Source organism: Cygnus olor, chromosome 1 (genome assembly GCF_009769625.2).
Source record: "Cygnus olor isolate bCygOlo1 chromosome 1, bCygOlo1.pri.v2, whole genome shotgun sequence".
Taxonomy (NCBI): Eukaryota; Metazoa; Chordata; class Aves; order Anseriformes; family Anatidae; genus Cygnus; species Cygnus olor.
Genome location: NC_049169.1, coordinates 182,551,641 through 182,577,139, shown reverse-complemented (window position 1 = coordinate 182,577,139; position 25,499 = coordinate 182,551,641). Strand labels below are relative to the sequence as shown.

Below are 25,499 nucleotides of genomic sequence, written 5' to 3'. Positions count from 1 at the left end.
TACCTGAGCTAATCTTGTTCTGTAGCAGCACCTTGTGGGAAGGAGATCAGACTACAGCCTCTCACACCAGCCAGCATTCCCTGAAGATAGTTGCTGAGTGAGCATCTGTCTTCACTGAGCTCAACAGGTTGTTTTAGTCTTGCAGTGGAAGTTAACATGATTCCCCTGAGTAACAGCAAACATACCCTATAGGATGATATACGGAACTTGATTTGTCCTGCTTTTTAATCTGTGACACCCAGAATCCCTGCACTGACAAGAAATGCCTTTTTGCTGTGGAAAATTAGTGAACAGATGGAGGTAAACTGTACATGACAAAGTAAAGCTACGCTGTATTTTATCAGAAATGTGTTAATCTAATTTGATATATTCAGTCTGTTGCACAAATGCTTAGTTTACAGACAGTGAAATAGCTGCTAGTTCTTTTCAGCTCTTCTCTTTCCAGATGAAAAGAAATGCAGCATTTTTAGCTGGGCTGTACCATCTGTTTACAGTTGTTGCTTCTGGATTTTTTTTTAGACTAAAATAAGCCCCGTGCAGTCTGCCAATGACCACTTCCTATTGGGTTCACAGTTGTGCAAATCCTATTAATTGTAGACACATCAGCTTAATTTCTGCTGGAAATGAGAAATTAGGCTGAGACATGCTCACATTGCAGACTGGTGCTTAGTGTTTTGCAGCTGGAGTTAAATGCCTTCCAAATCATCCCCTCTAAAACTTTGAGTGATGCTTCTTGTATTCCGGTATTGCTTTGGCTTGAAAACTAGAGCATGCTTTTGCTGATCTGGGCATTTTTGTTAGAGGAGGACTGAGAAGGTTCTTTATATTATTGTAAGAGAAGTATGATCTTTAGCTTAAAGATGATGCCATGGACATCAACAGGTGCCACCCAGAGATGCCGACTTGGTCTGCATTAGCCATTTAGGTCCCCTAGCTGAACGTACTACTTACTATACAGGGCTTTCACTTCTCAGTGTCTGAGTGCACAGAAACTCAGACACTCAATCCATGTTCAGCAAGATCTCAGGGAAGCTGTTGTGTGATTGCTATGTTAGAGACCTTGGAAGGGATCTCTGGGGTCTGCTTTCTTTGCCAGAGTGGGGTACTGCTGCTGTGCCTGAGTGACAGCTGATGAGGACATCTTTTGGTCTTTTGAAAGCTTAACTCTTAAATCCATTTCAGCAGCTTACACAGTTTGAGGTATTCATAGTACTGCTAAGGTAGGTCATTACAAAATAGTTTAAAAGAATCCTAGTATAAATAGTTTAAAAGAATGCCAGTAAGCATTTGTGTCTCCCTAAATCTCCTTAGGTGACACAGGCAATCGTAACTGTAGTTAACCAAAACAATTCCAAGCTTGTAAGCTGAGGAGAGCATCAGCAGAGGTATAAACTGTGGCGTGTATCAGGGATACTTAATTTTATTGAAACCATTTCTTAGTGACATGTAAAGCTCTTCCTAAATCGTACAGTGCTGATGCATACATTCTAAACCAGGAAGACCGAAAATTGTTAGATTTAGTGAACAAAGTATTGAATTTGGAAAGCAGGCTGTGTGGGTAAAGGCAGGCAGATGGTAGGTGCCATTTCCAGGGTCTCAGGATAATAAGGACCTTTCAGTGCTTCTGGCAGTCTTATCATATCAAGGAAGTTCCATGTGATGTCCTTTGAGTCTGTCATTTGGAAATGCAAATACAGTTCTGCAGAAGCTTGTATCATCCACAGTTTTTGTAATTTCTGAAAAAGGGATTTCAAATACAATTTAATGAATTCTTGTTATTTTCCCTTGGGAAAAATAAAAATAAAAAATAGCATACCTTGGAATGAATGGGACTAGGCTGTATACATCTAAGGTAAATGTATTCTGCATGCACCAAATGTATCATGATTGCGTTCTTTACTTGTTATTTCTTTGTTTTAAACCTATGCTGGAATTCTAATGTCCAGCTAAGATACATATTTTACCCAGGATACAGGTTACATCAACCTCAACAGACAAAGTACTCTTTAATGAATATGAAAATGAATAAATTTATTTTTTATTTTGCAGGAGGCAATAAGCTGAGGAATCAGCATTTTCGTCTAAACTGGGCATGGATCTCCTTAGAAAAGGTGTATTATTTGGTAAATGAAGATTCCAAATATCTTGATGTTGTTCTTAAACGGAGAGGTTACCTGGGAGAAACCTCTTTTATAAGTAAGTTCAATTTTAGTCTTCTCAATTACTTATGAATCAAAAATCCAAGACCCGGTCCTTCCTTTTTTGATTTGAAACATGAAAATTTCTGTTGGCTTCAATATCAGAAGAGGATCATGTAAGCAAGACTGGTTAATCAATATGAAACTGAAGTTTACCACAGCATGTTATTCTAATTAGTTCTCCAGAATGCTTCTTCCCTGGAAATAATTTTGCTGCTTGGACTGAATTTTTGAAAGTATTTTAGTAATTTAGATTTTAAGTATTTAGTTGATTATAAATATAAAAATGTAAAATTAAAATCATAAAACATAATGAAATAAGAATAGTGCAACAAGTTATTCTTTTATTCATATATACATTTAGAAGTGTTTAGAAATATAAGTGTTTTTATGGTACAATCATATCTTCACATCTCATGCTTTAGTCTGTTTGTAACAAACTATTTATTCGCTAGCAGAACAAGTTTGTGACTTCAGGTAATGAAATGTTTGTGGACCCAATTTGGAGGATACACAAGGGTCTGTTACTCAGGAGGACATCATTAAAACAGAAAAGAGTGAAATGTAGTCTTGCTATACGCCTTCTCAATGTGCAGTATTTTGAAATGCTGGCAATGTTGTATATATCCCAAATTAGCATGAAATTATATCAGAACAAAGAAGTGATTGTCCTATATAAAAATTTAAGTCAGAGTTCCTTTAGCTGATTTACCTCCATGCCGTGGAAACAGCAAGCACTGAAGAAAGTCAGCAGCCTGCGGAATGCTTTTTATTAATTGGAAGAAAATTAAAATATTTACAATTAAAAGTAGTTTATGAGAAAACGCATAAGAAATGTCACAGAACTTAAATTGGACAGGTTTCTCAGTGTGGAATCTTTACTCCCTTTTTTTTTTTTTTTTTTTTGTAAGATAAATTAAGGAATTCTTCATGAAATAGATCTCTTAAAGGAATGCATTTGACACTACAGAATATTGTCATTTTTATTGTCCAAGCCCAATATTAAAAATACTGGAATGATAAAGATTTTAAAGTATATTTTTAAAGAAGCAAATACATCTATAATCCTAATTTCCAAAGTACTTTTGTGTCTTCAGAAATCTTGTTAGCTTCACAGCCTAAAGGGTCTCCTATAAATAGATGACAAGGCCAGTATTTTCCCACAAACTAGCATAAAAAGGCTGAGATGTTGATGTCTGCTTCTTGCCAAGAGGTATTCTAAAAGCACTGAACATCCTTTCATGCCACCTTTCATACACTTATGTATGTATTTATGTGTATACATATATGTACATCATCTATAAACAGCAATTAACCTGTAGCACACAGGTTAATTAGAAGACTCGTACAGATTTTAACTAATCCATGAGTAAAGTGGTAAGTTTTAATGAATGGCAATATTTACTCATCACGTATACAATCAAGGATTATTTTATGATCAGATATCTAAGGTTGATACTATTGTTGTATTTTTTCATAGACTACAGTTCCCATCCAGATTTTATTTTCCCTGTAATGAGAAAATACGGCTGTAGAAATCAGAAAGGCAGCAATAAACACACATCATTTTCAGGGCATTGTGAGCCAGTCTGGTTAGCAGCTAAAAGCAGTAGGCTCATTTGCTTCAGTCAATGTTGGCCGTCAGTTCAGGCTGATACAGGAGGTGTTGAAAGCTGTTTGCAGTGTCTGAGGAGTGAAAAGGTGAAAAAAAGATTGCATTATCACATTTGATAGATATTTCTTTAAGAGAAAGTAAAAGAATAAGAGAGATGAATGAAACAAAGTTAAGGACGTGTGGTTTAAATTAACTACTGTTAGCGATTAACAGATACTGGTTTGACTTCTGCCTTTTAAAGAGTTTACATAATTTTCTACCTATGGATTCAAATTCAATTTCTGAACTGAACTGACTCAGAGCAAAAGATCTGACAAGACAGTTGAAATAACTTGCCTCTGGTTGACTACCTTAATCCTGCAAAATGGAATTACTAAGCAGAAAGAATACAAAAGGCTGTCAGACAGCCTTAAACTGGGAGGGAAACACCAACAAAAAGCCATTTCAGAGCAGCCTGGATCCTGAGGCTGTAAGGTCTAGGTGGGAGGAGCTGTACTGGATTTTATCTCGTGGCTTTGCATTTTCAACTTGACTTGAGTTGAAAAGTTTGAGTTTAATGATCATCATTATGCAAACACTGAAAATTCATAAATATTATAATTACACAGGACAATTATAAATTAATTACAATGGGTAATCATTAAAAAAAAAAAAAAGAAAAAAAAAAAAAGAAAAAGTGCTTACTGTAGTGGAAATGACCATGACCACAATGGCTCAGATTTTACATCTTCTATCATCTGTGTTCTCTATGGTTTACCTCTTTGTGTCTTTGTGTTTTCCTTAGCTTTCCCCTTGAAGGCTGGACTTCCCAGGTGTGTTTTATTTTTTCTAAGAGAAATAAATATTATCGTGGGTTTCAGGTAACATGTTATTTAGATAATATGGAACAGAAGAGAACCCAAAATGGTAAAGGGAGAAACAAAATCTGTTGGTCTTTTTGGTCATGCATAGGTGAATTACTGAAAAATGGAAACTTGATAATCTGCTTAGAGAATTTAGCTTTTCTAGGAGTTAGTTTTGGTTTGGCTAACTCTGTCTTCATAATATTAATTGAGGCTTTCTCCGCTATGTGTGACACCAATATAAAATTGATTCAGCAACAAAAAGAATTGTTGTGAAAAAATAAGCTTTTTTTTCTTTTTGTTTTAAGATGATGTAATGAGAGAAAAATACAAGTGGTGTTTTTAATGACCTGAATCTTTGATTTTGGCAGGTATTAGCACCAGAGATGGTACTGCCAAGAAAGATAAAGACTTCAGAGGAAAAGCACAGAAGCAGGTGCAGTTTAATCCCGGCCAAACCTTAGCTACATGGCGAGTACGGATTTTGAGTGATGGTGAACATGAACAGTCTGAGTCTTTTCAAATTGTTCTTTCTGAGCCTGTCATGGCAGTTCTGGAATTTCCAGATGTATCCACAGTGGAGATTATTGATCCAGGAGATGGTAAGAACTGTTCCAGAACTGTATTGGCAATATGTTCATACGTCAAAAGATTAACTGGAGGGGAAATGCCATGAGTAGCAGTGGATTGCAAAGCTTATGCTAAAATGCTTCTAGCTATTTCACAGGTGACTTTCTGAGGCCATAAATCTACATAAATAAATGTGTTTGTCCTTTGCAGAATCAACTGTTTTTATTCCTCAGTCCACGTATACTATTGAAGAAGATGTTGGTGAGTTATTTATTCCAGTCAGAAGAAGTGGAGACGTGAGCCAGGAACTGATGGTTATCTGTTACACCCAACAAGGTAACAGAATCTACAATAGAAAAAGAAGTGAAAGTGGAAAAGAGGCAGAAAAGCAAAAAGAATTGGTCCATCTATTGCATAATGAAATTATGTTAATGACTTCATCTTCAGTCTCAATTGGAAATGTATTCATCTTTGCAATCTGTCTTACAGTCTTATTAAATATAGACAAAAAGTGATCATGTTCCAAATACCTGCCTGTTATTATGAGGTTAAAGAGATCTGTTTTTTATCTTTTTGCAAGATTTTTATATGTGATTTCTAATATTTGAAAGTGGTGAGAATTAAAAGCACTGCAGTGCTTGTCCGTGCCCTTACTTGCTTGAAAAAATGGGTATAAAATAATACTGCTCAGCTGATGTTCTTCTCCTTCCTCTATCTACCAATCTCCTATTAATTATACCAATACAGAGTACAGTTTCATTTGTTTTCATCAGATTGCATCTAGTTATAATTAATTTCTGATACACTGACATCTTCTACTGAATACACTAAATGAGCTAATTTCTAGCCCTCACAGGGTCTCCTTTGTCAGTCTTTATCTTTTGTGATAAACTACAATATTCCTTCTGAGTGAAAAACTGCAAATGAATTTGAGGGCCCGTATGCCTACATTGCATGATATAGTAGAAGTAGTGTGTCCAGAGATCTCAGAAATGTAGCCTGCTTAAACATTTCTATCCATGCTATCACCTAAAACTAAACAGAAATAAAAAGATAATTAAAATTCAGCTTCTGTGAGGGGATTTAATAGCCAGGGTTTGTGTAGTGACTGTTTTCCTTTTATGCCACAGGAACAGCATCTGGCACCGCCCCAACCTCTGTACTTTCATACTCCGACTACATATCCAGGCCTGAGGATCACAACAGTGTTCTACGTTTTGACAAAGATGAACGAGAAAAAATGTGTCGGGTAGTCATCATAGATGATTCCTTGTATGAAGAGGCTGAGACCTTTGATGTTCTGCTGAGCATGCCAATGGGTGGAAGAATTGGTACAGAATTTGCAAGCACTCGAATTACCATTGTGCCTGACAAGGATGATGGTAAGACATAATGTAGTAAAGTGGTATTTATTCCTATTCCAGGACAGGACCTAAAAGTAGATTCACACTCAAACCATCATGTAGAATTTGGATTTTTGCACTCACTACTGGTGGTTAAAACACATGCTGCTTCCATCAAGATATGTGAAAATAGTATTAGAGAGCTAGTTTGTTTTTGTATTATTTAGTATTGAATTTTTATGATTTGAAAAAATCACATGAGCAAACTGGGAGTGAGGAGATGTGCCTTTCCATTCTATCACAGTAACAGGTGTAACACAAAATATCATGTGGCATGGGCACCCTTATACATGTGATTCTGAGGTTGTGTCCACAAAGCCATCAGGCCCATTGATTGTTATTCTGTAAAGGGCCAGATTAGAAGTGCTGAACCAGAAACCACGTAGCAGCTGATAAGAGGCAGGTTATATTCCTTCGTATTTGATGCTGCACTCATATTCTGCCTAGAAGTACCCATGTATGCTTCCTATGTCTTTAAAAAAAAATAATCAAAAGACAGTAGTGTTGCTTTGGAAGAGACATTTCTCATGGTGAATTAGAGTTCTGTGACTAAGGAAGAATAGAACCAGCACACTACTGATTCATCAACTTCTTTGGAAAGCATGCATAAATATTATTACAGCCTTAAGCCTGTCCTTCAGTGTCTCCAGCACTGGTGTGGCAGCTCTAGGAGTGGTAGCAAAAATGTTTCCTGTGACAATTGCCCTTATTTATGCATGGAGGTCAGATGGTGACATCTCAACTGTAATTTCTGTGAAAGGAAAACCAAGGATCTGTTTTAGTCCTCTCTTTGAGGCCATAAATCATCTATTGTTAAGCTGTCATATTTCCTAAAGGCTGATGTGAGAAATTATGTCGTACAGTACTCTCTGGAAAGTGTGGTGCCAAATGAGACTGTTATTATCAGCACAGTGATTTCTCCCTTGTTAAGGATATAAAAGGTAGCTCTTAAAGGCAGGAAGTTGACACCCATCTAATTGCATCATACTCAGTCTACCTGAAACTTCTCACGTGTAATCCTCTGTTATAACAGAGGTGACTTTGTTTTCTCTGTAGGCTATTTGAGTAATCAGATAACATTAATGAATACAACAGTTTGAAGTAACAGTTCATGTAAAGTAACAGATCACGTACCAAATGCAAACTTAATTTAGAAAAAGTGTAAGATAGAGGTGAACAAAAGCTATAGCACGTATAGTATGTCTATAAGCTATAGTAATGTTATTATTATAAAATTATAACTAATAAATTCTGTAGTCCACATTAGTCTTTTTACTTCACATCTGCTGATATGTTATTGTTTGTTTGTTTAAATTAATTTTCTAATTAACAAAGTTTCTTTGGACAAATGTGACAGCATATTATTAAGTTGTGATTTCTTCAAATACTTAGACTTGTTGAACCTCATTACATTTACGTGGCCCACTTCTCAAGCTTGTCTAGGTCCAGGTAAAAATGTCAAAAGATTAAGTTAATGGAGTACACAACAAAGTAAGTTGTGCATGGAAATCTCAGACTCAAAGTTACATGTGTTGCTGCAGGTTAAGCACTAAAAATAAAAACAGAGATCTGTTGGAGTCAGAGAGTATGAAGCACTGAAAGAAAAACACTGAGGGGAAAGACCTATGTAAATCATCCACTTCGGGGTGGGGGGGTAGTAAGCTCATTTGATGTTAGTTATCTATCTATCCATTGAGACATCTCATGCAAGCAGGTTATGTCAGGTTCCTTCTATGGTTAATGAAAAGAGAGCTGTACTCCCAGGAACCATCTCATCCTGGGAGAAGTATGTCAGCTTTTGAGATCAATCACCTCGGGTACATGGTGCATCTGAGTACAAGATTTTCTGACAGTAGATACAAACCTACCTTTAGAAATCTAATTTTCTATTCATAACAATGTCATAAATGCTGATGGGTATGAAAGCAGGGTTTTTTTTCCTACTTTTGTCTTAAAACAGCTTCTGCTATGAAATACCATTAAACAACAGTGATACACCGTTATTTGTGATTCATAAAATAATTCTGATTTAAAAAAAAAAAATCCACTATTGAAATGAAATCTCTTAAATAGAGAGCAACACTAAGAGTTTTGCTGTATGGTGTGCAACTACTCTGATGCAAAATGCCTTAGCCCCTGCAGAAAGGCTTGTCATCAAAAGTTCTTCTGTCTCCTAGTCAAATGTTTGATTTCTGGGTTGCTGATTTGGACTTTTTCTTACTTACTCTTTTTTTTTTTTTTTGATTGTGTACAAATTTTAAACTTTTGGTTTGTAATCACATTTTGAAACCAGAAAAGGTGTAATGAATGCAGAACTCAAAGTTTACAGCTAAGAGGAGAATACTTGCTATTATTTTGTTTGTTTCAAGTTTTTTATCAGTGGCTGTCTTCCCGAGTGATTTTAATTCCAAGGTACTGTATTTAGTGTTGCCATGAGAGCACACAGTCTTATTGCCGGGCTGAGAAACAGTCTTCTTTCCATAGTGGAATTGTTGAAGCCTCATGCTGTTCACAGCAGGAAGTACATTAAATACGTTTGTTCCACTTCATTCACATTAGATGGGCAAGCAGCCATTCATATTTCTTCTTGACATTTCTACATCAAGGCTGGGAAGGCAAGGGACTCAGATTTATGTCAGAGATTTGCTTTCCATTTTCTTTATATCTACTCAGCTGAAGTGATCATTTATATCATCCATGTGATAGAGGATAGCACTATGTGGGAACATTTTATAGCTGAGTAAACTGGATGATGATATGACCCAGTCATGACAATGCAGAAGGCCAGTGTTAGAGGTCAAACAGAACAGATCAATTCTTTAGTCTTCTGGGGATTTCTTTCTTGCTGTCACTACCCCTACAGATAAATGAACACTGGAAATCCTTACACCACGTTGTGGAGATTGGTGCCATACACCATGTTATGGAAATCGATAGCCACTAGCACTTGTCCAACTTGCCAGACAGTAAAGGTCACGTTGATATTTACTGTCAATAGCCTGAAAAGAGGCAAAAAGTCAGCAGTGCAATGCTACATTATAAATCTATGTTTTGTATTAAGTGTCCTGGTAGGCAAACGGTGTAAGCTGATTTTCAGTGTGCACTGAGCCAAATTTCCAGCTGATGATAATTCAATATTCTATTATTAACATATTTTTTTTTTCTGAGGGACATCCTTATCTCACAAGGTTATCTAGAATCTCCTTCCACTGCTCTTCAAGGCAAGCATTCAAGTGTGTCTTTATCTCATTGACCATAGGTATGCCTTAACCTTAAATTGAACAAGTGGCTGGTTGATCTTCACAGTTAATATCTTCCAGTCTATTTGTCCAATTTAATTACAACCCAAACACTATTGGCAGAGCATGCCTGATCTTATTTTATGGACTGGACTCATGATTTGGCCAAGTATCCTTCACCTGTTTCCAGAGATGACTAAAATTACAAATTAGTTATTATTTGTGCTCTGTACAGACATTTTTTGACTACTTCCTTTTCTATTTTTACGGTGCCCCTGGGTCTGATGCTTCTGACACTTCTGAGCAGCTTTCAATTTCTTTTGTCCTCTCATTAGGTAAAATCTCTATGTGACCCCTCCTCTTTCCTCAATCTGTGGAAAATGGCCAAATTGGCAACTAATCAAGGGGAAGAGTGGAAGACAGCCTATTTATGACATGTTATACTCCCAGTTTTCTCTACTTCTAGTTTTTTATTATTACCAGTTCAACAGAGTAAAAAATGTTTAATTTACAGTGACAGCGTTAAAATTTTAGTCTGTTTGCTCTCTATCACAGAAATAAATTAATTTCATATCTTAGAGTAGGACATTTTAAAGAGGGAACAAGGCACATTGATATTTTTCTAACATCATCTGATGCTGACAGTTTATTATATCTGTGTATGCAGGCACACAGTCATGCATTATACATATATGAACTATGTTGAATTAATAGCATCTTCACTTAGTTGCTTAACAACTATTTATATAGTCTAACCTTAAGATTTAGGTTCCTTTGATAGGTAAGGAGGATAAAGCATGACCTCCAGACAGTACTTTGTCGTATCTTCAGATGTCACAGCCCCAAAGATGATCAGAGGACTGGAGCACCTCTCCTATGAAGGGAGGCTGAGGGAGTTGTGGTTGTTCAGCCTAGAGAAGAGAAGGCTCTGGGGAGACCTTACAGCGGCCTTCCAGTACCTAAAGGGGCCTACAGGAGAGATAGGGAGGGACTCGTTGTCAGGGAGTGTAGTGATAGGACAAACCGTAACAGCTTTAAACTAAAAGAGGGTAGATTTGGACTAGATATAGGGAAGAGCGTCTTTACTCTGAAGATGCTGAGGCATTGGCAGAGGTTTCCCAGAGAAGCTGTGGATGCCCCATCCCTGGAGGTGTTCAAGGCCAGGCTGGATGGGGCTTTGGGCAACCTGGTCTGGTGGGAGATGTCCCTGCCCATGGCAGAGGGGTTGGAATTGGGTAATCTTTAAGGTCCCTTCCAAACCAAATGATTCTATGATCTATTTCAGATGGTTCCTTTAGGAAAGAGGACTCAGCTGCTAGAGAAGCATATATTTAAGCCTTCACTGCTGTAGGTTCTTAAATGATTAGATTATATATGCGTTACCACAATTTTATGTGAATTACAGTATTTTTTCCTAGGAGAGTGAAATAGATTGTGTAAGATTGAAATAGAGGACAGCTTTTAAGTTGTGTACTGAAAGCACATAAAATAGTTAATAAGCAGAAAGTTAAAAATTGTATGAACTGTAGAAAATTATACTTTATGTTAAATCTAGAATGAGTTAAATGAGCTGATGTTCTTACACATGCTGTTGTTTTCCAGGGAGGCTAATGGATTGTTGTGTTATAACAGTTCACTCAGGAGTACTTTGAAAATCTCCTTCTGTCTTCGTGTAGCATGTTTTATTTTTATGGCTTTGGTCTTCATATTGCAGATCTTTTATTTATTATAGACTGAAAATATATTGAATGCCTAGAAAATCATTCTAAATTAAGCATTTTTTCTTAGTTGCTTGCAATTGCAAGGAGTTAATTTAGTGTCCTGGTAAGTGCTTAGTGTGTTTAAGATTTGGGTAATCAAGTTGTGTAGGATATCTTGATGAATTCAGTTTTCCTAAGGTTTCTTCAGATCATCTTGCTTTCTCTGATGTTCCTCATATTGAGACTTTGCCATTTTACTCATCAGTCTTTGAAGACCCAAAGGATGCTGAGTAACACAGTAACCAGTTCTCCTTTTGAATGTGTAAATTCTCAAGGGATTAACTCAAATTATCTCAGAGTACTGTCCATCAGGCCACTCTTTTCTCCTCTCTCCCATGCATACAGGGTCAGAAGTCCAAAGGAGAGAATTTAAGAACTTTTAACAGCAGGGTCCATTTTTTGTCATTACAGCTCTGGCTGTTGTTTTATATTCATTTCTGTTATGTCTTCTCTGCTGAGTCCCATCCTTAGTGTTAGCTCCGATACACAGAGCATGGAAGGTCTCTGTTATATTTTTCTCCTCAGACCTCATTGGGCCAGCTGTGTTTTCATTGTATTTGGGCAGAAAAGCCTGGAAGGAATTGTTTCTGCCAGTTAAGCAAGCTAGTACTGTGACTGAATGATAAAGGTGCAATTGGGACAGTCTTTATTAGGCTGTCTTCTAATATGGTGAAACTGTCTCCAATCCAGAAAAATCTGTATATATATATATAGGCAGAAGAACAAATGTAATAGCTGTCCACAAGAATGGAGAGAATTATAACTTTCTTTTTAAAATGTGGTACAAGCTGTGCCTGAAGTGATAGACAAATAACAACAGCCACCTGGTAAACAATGTCTTTTACATTTCTTGGTTATGCTATTCGTCTTCTGTGCACCATTTGTAATAAAAGTAGTTCTAATAATAATACCTCCCTTCTTCGTTTGTTCTTCAATGAAACCATACACATTCTTCAATGAAACCATACACATTTGCTACTTCAATAAGATTCATGTTTGTAATTCATTTGGTTAAAAATTTGTCTCAGAAAATGCATAATTTGGCTTTATTTTGGTGTTTAGGATATCGATACATTATTTTTCGCAAAGGTTAATTGTTTTCATTGTATAGAACCTCACCCATATTCAGCATGCAATCACTTTTAAGAGGCCAGAAATTCTGTCTTTGCTATTGAATGGCCACAGTTTCCTTGCCATCCTCTTATCAGCTTTCATTACTAAGCAATAAAATGCAGGTATATCATTCAAAAGCTAGACTACTACTACTTGCTAACTAGTTGAAATCTCAGCTAGGGAGAAAACATAATTGTCATTGCTATGGTTTTGAGCTTTAAAATCATGATCATGATTTAGGTGGATGATGTTACAAGATATTATAAAGAAAGCATTTATAGAATGAGCTATTGCAATTTTGTGGTTATGTTTCTTGATATGAGTGTAGGTGTGGGAACATGCCTTGGAAGAACAAAATTCAAAATATTCTTCTTGTAAGACCTCTGTTTTTGTAAACATACTTGTTACGCTCAAACCCTTTTTACAGCTTGCTTTTTCTGCAAGACCCAGAAGTAAATTAATTACTCGATTAAAATAGGAAAAACATATTTAGAAATAGCTACATACTGTATCTCTCTCAGTTGATTTCTAAAATGCTGCTTGGCTTCTCCTTCCATTTCTGTTTGTAGGAGTCCTTATTTGTTATCTCGCATAAGAATCACAGGCTCTGAGCTCCTTCTCGCTTGGCCTAGCTGTGAGGTACCTTGTGTGTGGCATATTTAAATACTACTGCCAAGCCTTCCCATTTATCTACCTGTCTCTGTTGCATCAGTTTGCTGAGAATTTGTTAGTGATACCATTTCCCGGACCTCTTATACAAAAATAATCTCTGTTTTTGAAAATAAAACATGCAGAAGAATCTGAATTAGTTTCGTGCTCTGTAGGAGGTCTAATAGTAGAAAAAAATGTGTGTAAAAGTCAGATGGTTGCTGCAGTCAATACAATCACTTTAGGGTGCGTCCCCAAAGTCCTGATATTAAGGCCTTTAGGTGATGTATGCAATGATCATAACAATACTTCTACTACTATTAAATTTTTCACATACATACGAATTCAGTATTTTGGAAGGGTAAGTGTTTCTCAGCAAACCAACCAAGGTAAATGAATTGCTTCCAAGAGAAGGTCACTTGCAATAGTAAGCTTTTCTCCTGGAATGCCAGTTATAGCTGAGAGACAACTTAAGACTGTTCATTACTATCTTGTACACAGTAAAATAATTATTGAAATTTTCATCTTCAGGTTAAAGGTGCACATGTTGAAAGAGTTGAGCTGTGGCATGTCTTGACAGCCTCAGATGTACTTATTGTCCCCGATTCATGTATACTCTAGCTCATCTAATTGTTACTGAACCATTGCAATTGCAACTTGACATCAAGGAAAATCAGAATTAGCTCAGTTCTTCCAGCTTCAAAGTATACTGCAGTATGTCCTTGCAACAGGTGTGGGACTGCCAAGAAAAGTAAAGAGTACGTGACCAGAGATGGCATATCGCTATAGACACCTTTATGCAGCCCTCAGTCCTGCAGCTAGAGCTGTAGTCTACTTCCTCCACTGTGCTTCTATGCTCACACTTGTTTTTAACTCATTCATGTGGCAGGGGGATTAGATGTGGATTACAGGCCTCCTAAGGCAGTAAGGCAGTCTTGTGATGGTACTGTGTGTAGAGAAACTGGAACCTGGATACAGAAAGAGAAAGTTCATGTTTGCTACAATGAAGTAGCATATATCATAAATTAATTAAAAATGAATCATATATAATGTTGTTCATAGCAGATATTGATCTTGATACACACTTTGCTGGAATTACTGGATTAAGTTGTATAAAATGAGAGTAATTCATGAATGAAACAGTACAGTCAATGTATGACATTATCTTTGTGGATTAAAAAATTCTATGTGTTTTTCTTGGAAAATAGAACTGGATCTGGTAAAGCTTGCCTTCATTAAAGTTTTTCATTTTAGATATTATAATGTTTTCAGTATCCTTTAAAAAAATATTCTAAGATGCTGGGCAGAAATGGTCTGTTGAGATAAATGGAAATGCAGACATTATTTCCTTGAGATAATGTTTGTGGCAATTTGTCTGTGACTGGTAATTTTGATTCTGAGGTTAATTTACTTTTTGATTACAATAGTTATGACAACAGTGCTAAGAGGATGAAAGCTGTTAAGATTACAATATCTGAGTTTGAAAAGTAATCTGTTTTGACCACATCAAATAAAAAGCTATTGGCATTTGCACAGTAGGTACCTGATCTAGAATTGAGCTTTGACTGTAATCTTGACCCCTGCTTCTACAGCATTCCACAAAAATAAATGACTTGGCAAATTAAATTCATTGTGCTAAATGCAAGCTCAGTTGATTGCATAGCTTCAAGTATGTGTAAATAGCTGTAGAGTGGTGCTACCAATTTTCAGATGTTGAAGTCCTCTTTCATAATAATATAAACTATTTAAAATGAACAGTTCTAAGCTTTTCTTTTGCTGCCATTAACATGAATATATGGGAGAGACTACAGAGGTTAATCTTTGCTTCTGTTAAACAGTAAATGGACGTTTCTTCTATAAGCTAATGGAACTCTTGTTCTTAACTAATCTATCTGCAGCTCACCTACTTCACATTCTGAAGGGTGGAGTCTCCCATGCTAAATACAGACTAACCCCAGCTCCATCAATTAATGCTAACAGTGATACTGAAATGCAAGTAAGCACTGTCTAGCGGCCCGTGGATTATCTGGGTTGAACCAGATCAAGTCCAGAGGAAATGAGGCCCTGTTTGTCTGTTGTTAGGTCTAAGCTAATTATCTGTGTCAGCAAACAGGGCTCATTCCTTTGAACTCACTAGCATGTCTAGACTGCACCAGAACAAGCTGGTTAACTTACAAAGCATTGTTTTGGAGCTTCAGTATTACCACTATAGATTTCTAATAGCTCTGGCAACTCAAAATGTTCACATTGTTGCCTTGTTTGTACTGGGCATGGAAACCAAGAAGGAAAAAGTTTTTAGAGAGAAGAGGTTAAACATCACCGGAAAAGATCAAGCATGTGTTCAGCTTTAACAACTGCTTCTCCTAACTTCAATATCTATGTGGCAGAGTGGCAGGTCATGTTTTTGGTTTGGTTTGATGTTTTTTTGTTTGTTTGTTTGTTTTTCTGTTATTTCTGTCCTCCTGGGAATATATGTATGTCTCACTGAAAATACTAATCACTGAAAATCACTTCAGTATTGAGGCTTATGCTGGTGTCAGCACAAAAGACTGTCCTCTTCTATGTTTTTTCCTACCTACCCTGTCTTCCACATTATTTGCACTGGCAACCCGAATGGATTGTGGCACTTTGCATATCTTGCAAACACTATACTCTTCTACCATGTTGGTCTAAAGTAGTTTGTAAAGATATCATTTTAAAAACAAAAGCCCCCTTGGAAATAAACATTTTCATGCTATCTCATTGATTTTCTGATAGACCTATTTCTAACAGCGTGAGAAGTGTGTTTGTTTTCCTGTTTGATTACTGCCTAGTGCTGTAGTTAATATACGCTCCTGACTGTCTAAGTACAAAGGCAAGACAAAGATTTCATTTCTGTGCAAGAAACCTGGGACTAAAGCTCCTAACCTTTCTCCTCTGATTATTGTAACTTCATGCCATTGAAATCTGTGGGTCTGAACAAAAAAACTCTTTAAGAAACTCCTCCTATTTCCGAAAGAGGAACCATTAAATTTGCAGTGGTCTCTCTCCAGAGTGATTACCAGATTAAAGATCTGCTGTAAGTGAGCCCCAGTCAAAGAGCAGTGTTTTCCAGCCATGACCTGAGAAATACAATGCTTTCCCTGTTAGTAGCCTGGCTTTGCTACTTCCCCTGGGGAGCTACTAACACAGCTTACAGGAAATGAGCTTTCAAAACATTTGTAAGGATTTGTTTCCTAGGATGAGTAACCATACAGAATGTGTCTTTCATTGAAGATACATGCCTCAAAAAGTGTGAAAAACACACTGGAATACGAGGCTAGCTAATTTAGGATTTAGGCATTTTTGTTTGTCTGTGACTACATGAATAAACAGTGCACAAGGATTCTTTTTCAGCAGAAGTAAAAAAAAAAAAAAAAAATCATTAGGATAACATTAAAATAAACCAAAAACATTTTCTTTTACATCTTCCATCTGGTTTGAGTTAGGTCACGTAGGCTTCCTGAATAATCAGTGAGTAGAAGGCAATGCTTCTAGATCTCAGGTTGTACTCACTGTGGTGGGTGTTCCATTCCACCTCTCCTCCTGTGTGCTTATTATGCTGGCAAACCTTCTGGAATTGCCTGTCTTTGTCCTTGAAAACTGAGAGCAAGAAGGCTGTGAACGTGAGTACCTCTCACTTAGGTGCTTAGAATGAGGTGGGGCTGAGTCTAGATCAATTCTGGAATTACCAGGACATCATTATAGAAAGAAGAGGTTTATTAGACTCAAATGTGCTAATCTTTAAAAATATCTGTGTAAGATATGACATGTATTAGATGTGATGATATTTTAAGTACCTTTTCCAAATGTTAGCATATTCATAACTATTTGATCTTAGTAGGTGTTCTGTATTTTTAAACCTCTAGAGGTTGGATGAGTCTTTGTCCATCTTGAAAATTACAGAAGGTCAGTTATGTCTGAAATATCCCTGTAAGTAGAACTCTTGTCAAAGTTAATAACAGTTAGAGAGGAAGATCCAGAGAGTGTATACTATTCACCTGACTATTCAAAAGGTTTCAGATGAGAGCTTCACAGTCCCAAATATAAATGCAATCACTGACAACCCAATCTCTATAGGCAAATAATGTAAGATGAATGTGTGTGTGTCTGTGCATATAAACACACACACTGTTGAATATATATCATCCTGAATAAAAAGTCTGAAGTGGAAATGAAAGCCTTTTCATTTGCCAAAACTAGACATTTGTCAAGTTTGTCTTTCATCCTGCAAAGGTTGACGACCTTGATAACGCTCAAACAAGTTGATGAATCTGCACTATCATTCAGTAAATACATTTAATTCCATCAATTTGTTGCAACCCATGGTTTTAGTTTTCCCAGATAAGTAGAGAGGCAGCTGCATTTGTTTTCACTAATGTGGACTATTAAGGGGTTTGTTTGTTTGCTTGGTTTCTAATCATTTATTTTGTTGGTTGTGAAATACAGGAAAAATCTTGCAATCAGAAGAAAAAATTATTTTCTTCAAAATTTCTAGTTTAATTCTCATTTGCAATTACAAAATACTTAGGAACTGTTGCCTTCTCAGATGAAGCTCTGGCTTACTAACAATTTAGTAACTGCTTTGTATTATTTCTGGTTAGTTTTAATTAAAATCCTATCCTACGTTATTCAGTTTTCTACAAAAAGAAATAAGCAATCTATCACAGAATAAATTGTTGTCACATGCTGTGTAGTCGGTCAGATTGTCCTCAAGCACTTCAGAAAAACTTAGGTATTTTTTCTCTCTGATTATCTGATAGGCCTCTCCAAAACTTTCATGACAGAATGTGTTCACAATATTTCATTTTATTGAGCTCAGTTGTAGGCAGAAGTAGGTTCCTCAGTTCCAAAGTGTTTGTTCTACTGTAATAGAAGTCATAGGTTTTGCAACATGCTTATAATAGGGAAATTTGACTGAGTCAAGGAAGTGATGGGCCAAATTTTCCCTTACCATTAATAAGTTTTTGTATCTCCTCCTTTGGGTAACCTGTACCTTTTCTGTATGCTCGGCATAGCTGTGTAGATCCATAAACTTTTCCTGTCATTTCCTTTGAATTTATCCTGTTTTTCTGTCCTTTATGAAGGGGAAATGTGTGTCATAGTGCCACTGATAGAGCACTGGTTAAGTTGCTATGCCCTCTGTCAACTCAAATCTAGTTGGCCATATGCTGTATGGTGTTTTCAAGCAGATTTGTGGTATTGTAACCTTATGTTTGTAACAAATTCCCACTAAGCAGGATAACAAAATTATGATGAGATAGGAGAATTTGTGTAGGTCTTCAAACTACATCCCAAACATTGGGGAAGGTGGGTATGGTTTCTGCTGTGCAACAGAAAAGCTGAGGCACTGGCTGTGTGTGCCATTACTTCTATATGTTTGAAACAGAAATGGAGAGTCTAGCAAAGGGGAGCTATATCCAGGATGCAGTTGGTCTATGTTTTCAAACCTGTTTACTTTGTAAAATTGCTGTGGGTGGAAAAGTTGAAGAAGGGAGGAAAAATGAAGATAAAAAAACATGTCTGTTAAGTGGGATAAAGCTTAATCTCCTTTGCTTTTTGCTCTTCTTTCTTTATAAACTCTGGAACTTAAATATTAAGATAAAAGACTATTCACATTCCAGTCTACATGGAATAAGATTGATTTTGTTTTAAATGTTAGATGTGGGGGAACTAAAATTAAGCATTGCCCCTTTGGTTAGCTGGAAAACATTTCCAAAAGCAGCTCCAGTTATATATCATGTTTTAGTCTGGTTTTAAAATCAGGAATCTGAGAGAACATTCTAGTTAAGCTTTCATTATCTATATTCACCTTTGTCTGTTTGCACCAAAGTGAAAAATGCAAGGAATTTTCTGGCTTGTGCACAGGACCCAGATCAAGTAAGTTTAATGAGATAATGCATTTGTTTTTGCACACAAATTCCTACCTTCTGCCACACAAAATTGAAAGTGTAGGAGGCAAGAAAAAGAGCACAGTGCTGATATAACAATTGCCACCCCAAAATGTGCAAACCAATACTTTAAATTAAGCTAAAAATGCATAAGAAAAAGTCTAAAGCTTAAAACAAAGGCTTTTTTTTTTTTTTTTAATTACTGAAAAGAGTGAAGGTCTCTCCATTCTGTAATGTTATGCTCCTTTGTTACCTTCAAGATAAGGTAAAGGAACACTGATAGATATTATTATTTTTTTCACCAGAACCAGCATTCTACTTTGGAAATGATGAATACTATGTTGACGAGAGTGCTGGCTATGTTGAGGTACGTGTCTGGAGGACTGGAACCGATCTGTCTAAAGCTGCCTCTGTTACAGTAAGGTCTCGCAAATCTGAACCAATAACTGCAGAAGGTAAGTTATTGTTTTGGTCTAGTTTCATAATACATCTCAACAACAAATGCTAGTACATTTGGTCTTACCTGATATAGATTCAGCTACATAAGCTGAAATTTATATGTGTCTTTCTCTTTCTTCTTAGAACAAATTAGGTACTTACAGAGTTTGCTCTGCAAGAAACTGAAACAGGAGCAACCATGAGGTCCAGCACTGACAGAAATCTCTTCAAATATTCATATAAAACACTGTCCCACAAAGGCAGTTGATTGTTGCCACAACAGCATACTCTGGGCACAGCCTTTTAACCCCTGGCAGCACACAGACTTTGCTCCTCTTACTGTAGACAGTGAGAAATTATCTAGTAACCTGTACAGCAAGAGGATTGCTACAGCTGTGTGGCTCAGTGATGATTTGACAGAACCTTTGCAGAATCAAATGTTAGAGTACATACAAATACAAATGTTAGAGTATTTTCACAAACCACGGTGTTTCAAACTAAGACGGTCATATATAGGCATCACAAAAAGACCAGTAATCTTCCTTAGATGCGTATCCCAAGTGTAAGTGGACAGTAGAGTTCATCTATTCAACTAATTTTCAATGAGGTAAAGTTGTGTAAAACTTTACTGTTACTTGAGCAATGTGGGAAATCCAAACATTCACCTGTAGCAAGTCTTTCCGCATGCTTTCTCATGAAAAAGGAAATGATAAAGTCTAAGAATACATGATTACTTCATTTATGAACTTGTTTTATATGATCTTCTGTCTTTGTTTCACCCTGACTATTGAAGTTATTTCCAGGGAAGGAGGGGAGATACTGCCTTATAGTACGAATCTTAATTCATTGTGCCAGGGCCTCGGGGATTTTAGCCTGACTGCAGCAGGTAAACAAACTTGAAAACTGAGGCTGGCGCAGCCCTCAGACTCTCTAGTCTGTTGGTGACAGCCTGAAAGGTCTGACATAGTTGACTGCCTTTTAAGCCATGAACCCGGTCCTTGATCTTGACACAGCACAGCAGTGTCAAGCAGTGGATCTGCTGCTCTCAGCTACCAGTCCTGACGTCCTGCCTTACAGCTTTAGGCCTGGATAGAGCATCTAGGACTCTAAGTAAGTGCCCGTCTGATGATGACCTTTGATCTCACCAAATTATGTCAAATTCACATAATTCTAAACCCTATTTTAATTTCGATGAAACTGTTTCCCCCAAAGCTTTGACTCAACAGCTCTGCTGCCACTTAATCACCCTAAAAATGAACGTTAAAACTCAGTCTTTTACTAGAGCTCTAGACACCATTAATGCTCTGTTTTTATATACAGTGTCATGTTTTAGTAAGGATCTTGTTTAGTTTCATTCCTTCGCGTTTGTTTGTTATGTGTTGGCTTGCTTTGCTTAGAACAAAGCAATGGCTGGACTTGGTGTTCTTGAGGGTCTCTTCTAACCTCAATGATTCTATGATTCTATGAAAACAAAACAAAACATAAAAGCAAGCCAAACCAGATCAGTCTGTCTTTGACTGTAGAAGGTGCCAAACACCACCTGACACAGTCTGGGCAGAATTTGATTCTTTTGTTTTCCATTCATTCTGTTTTGAACAGCACATTCTCCTTTGAATAACACTTCTTCCTTACATTTAGCTCACTGACCTTTTTCCTTCTCTATTTACATTAGTCTCAAAATTGACAACTTCATTGTAGAATAATACAAATTTTCTTTCCAAAAGACTGCTTCATCTCCAGAGTCTTTCTCAAGTCTTTATGCTTACTTTCAGTTCTTATTTCCAAAAAACTTTATTGATTTTAGTGGAATAACTTTTGGTTTACAAGAGAACAAAATCAGGCCTGGTTTGTGACTTGTATCACTAAACAAAAAATGACTTACTATCAACCTGTTAAATTGTGTAGTCCAACTTAGATGGTCAAGAGATATTTTTGCTTTATGTGACTGCCAATGTTTGGCAAATATTAAAATTACATTTAAAGAAAAAATATATTTACCTAAAATTAACCGCCTAAAGTTAGATATGTTCCATATTTTTATTTTTAATTGCACATAATGCTATTTCTGTATTTGATATTTTTTAATCCCTTTTCCACTGGTAGCTGGTGTAGATTATGTAGGCATCAGTCGTAATTTGGATTTTGCCCCTGGAGTCAGTATGCAGACGTTTCGCGTGGTAATTCTGGATGACCTTGGACAGCCGGTGTTAGAAGGAACTGAAAAGTTTGAGCTTGTGCTAAGGATGCCTATGAATGCTGCCCTTGGAGAACCCAGCAAGGCAACCATCTTCATTAATGACTCAGTCTCTGATTGTGAGTTGATTTCTTGGACCTTTTCACATTTTTACAAGAGATGGATGACTGCAATACACAAATAGCACTTGTCCTTTTGTATCACACCAAAGCCAATGAATCTACACCTTTGAGTTTGTTATGTCAGTTGCTTGCTAGCTGCCTATGCAATAGCTGCTAGTGCAATACAGCACAACAAAATTTGAAGTAGTGGAGCAAAGATGTGTTAACTTCTGCAACTATACTTTACATGTGCTTTTTATGTTTTTCTGTCTAGTGCCTAAGATGCAGTTTAAAGAATCTTTATATGTAGGCAATGAAAATGATGGACAGATTTCTGCCATGATATACAGGAGTGGGGATATCCGATACACATCCACTGTGAGATGCTATACAAGGCAAGGTTCAGCTCAGGTAATGATTGACTTTGAGGAGCGTCCTAATACTGACAGTTCCATCATTACCTTCCTTCCTGGTAAGCTCTTGATCTTATTTTAGAAGCCTTTAGTCTACTATATTTTGTTTTGCTTTGTTTTGTTTTGTTCTGTTTTAATTTTAAGTGTCTTATAAAGTAATGCCAAAAAGGCTACTCTGGAAAACCAAAATCTTTCCATACACAGTGGGTAGAGTGTGCACAGATGATGTTAATAGTCTCTTTTTGTGTCACTTCTGATCCAGAGGGATCATCAATAGGGACCAAAGTGACATATATATGTATAGATCAAGCATGTGGGTCTTTTTGATCCACTGTAGCAAAAGCAGTTCAGAGTAATACAGTGACAAAAGCACAGACCTGCTGCCCTACAGAAAACTTCAGAAGCTCTGCTATTCATTAGACAGATTTCTGGTAAATACACTTGACTTGCACTGAAATGAGTGGCAGACCTTTCAGCTGGGATATAACTCTCTTATTTGTGTTTGAGATTTTTTTTTGTTGTATGTGGTTGTTTTTTTGCTGTTGGTGGTGGTGGTGGTGTTTTTTTTTTTTTTTTTTTTTGGGGGGGGGAGGCTTTCCTATGCTAGTTTGCCAGCATCACATGCTTAATATCTCACATCAGATATGAAACACATAAATCGTGTGTTACTACCTTGAAAAAATACTGCCTGATTCCCTCTATTTGTGCAGAAGATAGTTTAGACTTCTAGTCTTCTAAGTCTACACACACATATTTTTTACAAGCTCTAAACAAGTTCTGTCATCAGTATGAAATCCTCTGTATGCCCTTATCACAGGAACGACAAGCTTATATTTCATGTATCTTAGCTTTTCAGAAAAGTGGGTTGTTCAGTCATTCATTTAGAATGGACCTCGGCTGTTAGTGCTGGCATGTACTCCATGCCTTTGCCATTGCTTCTGTGAAACCAGGAAAGAGTCCAACTTGCTAAGATTGATGGATTCAGGCCCCTTCTTTTCACCTTCTCTTTTGAGTGTCACCCTACTATTTCTCAATGAAGACAAGTAGCAAAGAGGTCAGGTAGCATCATATCTTGTTTCCATAAGCTCCTTAGGCCTGTTTACAATGCAGCAGTTTCAGTACAGTATTTATTCATGCTTCCCTTGAAACAATGAGCCGGATGAATATTTTGTATTTCCTTTTTTCTCTGAATGGATAATTTATTTTTGTAGGGGTAAAAACACCTCAGAAAATGAAGGCAGTCAGTGTCCTAATCTGTTTTTTCATCTTAAAGAACCTTGATAACTTTTTCATGCAATATATAAAATGACTGTAAATTGGCCTCATTTCTCTCACATCCTGTGCGGTTCCTTTTGTCAGGGATGTAGAAATCATTCTCTTGATGATGAGCCCACTGAGTCTGATGCTGGGAGCCAGATAGCCTGCATACCAGTTACAGCTCTTGATGTTCTTGTAGAAGGCTTAAGACAAAGCCTTATTCCCAGAGTCTCAGAATATCTAGTAAGTTTATACACATGGGTTTGTGACTACTCAAATTGAGCATTTTACAACTCCAGAGAATTTTTAAGGAGATACTCATTGTCATTTGGACCAGTGGGAGTTTTAAAGACATTAAAATGGAATAATGAAAGTGAAGGTGCACAAGATTGGAGACTATCTCAAAAATGTCAGTAATTCTGGAAATTCAAAAACTCCAGGACAAAATTACCATTAGTATTACTGAAAGTTTCGATTACTCAGTTACCTTGTGCAAGTATTTAATTTTGAAACATACACTGTGTATTTCACACAGTGTGGAGGTCACTGAAAAGGAATATGAAGATAAAACAAAAGGAACAATACATGTGAAGTGGATATACCAAATATAAACATAGAGAAGTCTCAAAACAGAAGATTCCATTTAAATAGTGAGCTTCCATAGACACATAATGAATACTCATTCTGCTTTCTCTATTATTGTCGTCATTCATTAACTTGTATTGTGCCAAGATAGTGAGGTAGATGCCTTGGCCAACAGAAGCATCCCATTGTTCCTTGAGCTTGAAGAAAAGTGCTGTAATAGAGCAAAGAACACCTAAGTTCTGCATGATATTACCTTCAGAATGATTGCAGGTGAGACTGAGAAGCCTTGCACACTGGTGCTTACGGATGATACTTTCCATGAAGAAGATGAAGAGCTACGCCTGGTTCTTGGCACTCCAAGAAGTGATTCTTCCTTTGGTGCCTCTGTTGGTGAACAAAATGAGACCCTGATAAAGATTCAGGATGATGCAGACAGTAAGGAATTATTTTGTTATTATTGCCTTTTGGAAGCCCATTAGTGTGTTCTAAACATATTTTTACTCTAATTACAGAAGCTATTATTAAGTTTGGTGAGACCAAATTTAGTGTTAGTGAACCAAAGGACACAAGACAAGTAGCAGTTGTAAAAATCCCAGTGCTTCGTCTGGGAGACACTTCCAAGGTTTCTGTTGTGAGAGTTCATACAAAGGATGGATCTGCTACTTCTGGAGAAGACTATCACCCTATATCAGAAGGTAGGGTCACTCAGATACATCCTGCTATTTGTAGGATTGTTATTTTTATGATTATATGATTATTAGTTATTATTATTAACATTATAGTATAATGCTTGAAGGATGAAATAATTTCATGAACAGGATACTATTCATGATTCAATATGGATGTGATCCCATGTGGTAAGCAACTACCAAATTGCTCCTGGGAGGCCAGATATCCATGGAGATATTTACAAAATAATTGCCACTCCTTTGAAAACATCTGTAGCTGAGTAACTGTGGGAGAAATGTGTGAGTGCCATCTTAGGAACATTTGCTAAGTGTATTACCATTACTCTGCAGAAGCATCTATTATAGGGTATGATTATGGAGTTGTTTCAAGCAACTCAATATGTTAATGGCTTATTGCTCTATCTAGGAATGAATATCTCTTTCTGTTTATTGTTCAACTTTCATAATAATTAAACTTTCTTCCTATATCTCTGCAATTCACTGCCCACTGCTCCTCAATAGTGATGAATGAGGAGAAAAGCTGTG

At 36.7% G+C, this 25,499-nt stretch overlaps 1 protein-coding gene across 1 annotated transcript in view; it reads left to right on the top strand.

Annotated features, from left to right (window-relative positions):
* FREM2 (FRAS1 related extracellular matrix 2) overlaps positions 1 to 25,499 on the top strand; it is a 130,803-nt gene that overhangs the window by 71,631 nt on the left and 33,673 nt on the right. The window contains exons 3-11 of the mRNA XM_040543318.1: positions 2,050 to 2,196; positions 5,027 to 5,257; positions 5,436 to 5,561; positions 6,356 to 6,607; positions 19,603 to 19,752; positions 21,839 to 22,048; positions 22,305 to 22,502; positions 24,556 to 24,720; positions 24,798 to 24,980. Of these exons, the coding sequence (XP_040399252.1) occupies positions 2,050 to 2,196; positions 5,027 to 5,257; positions 5,436 to 5,561; positions 6,356 to 6,607; positions 19,603 to 19,752; positions 21,839 to 22,048; positions 22,305 to 22,502; positions 24,556 to 24,720; positions 24,798 to 24,980 (1,662 nt within the window). The remainder of the gene's footprint in view (positions 1 to 2,049; positions 2,197 to 5,026; positions 5,258 to 5,435; positions 5,562 to 6,355; positions 6,608 to 19,602; positions 19,753 to 21,838; positions 22,049 to 22,304; positions 22,503 to 24,555; positions 24,721 to 24,797; positions 24,981 to 25,499) is intronic.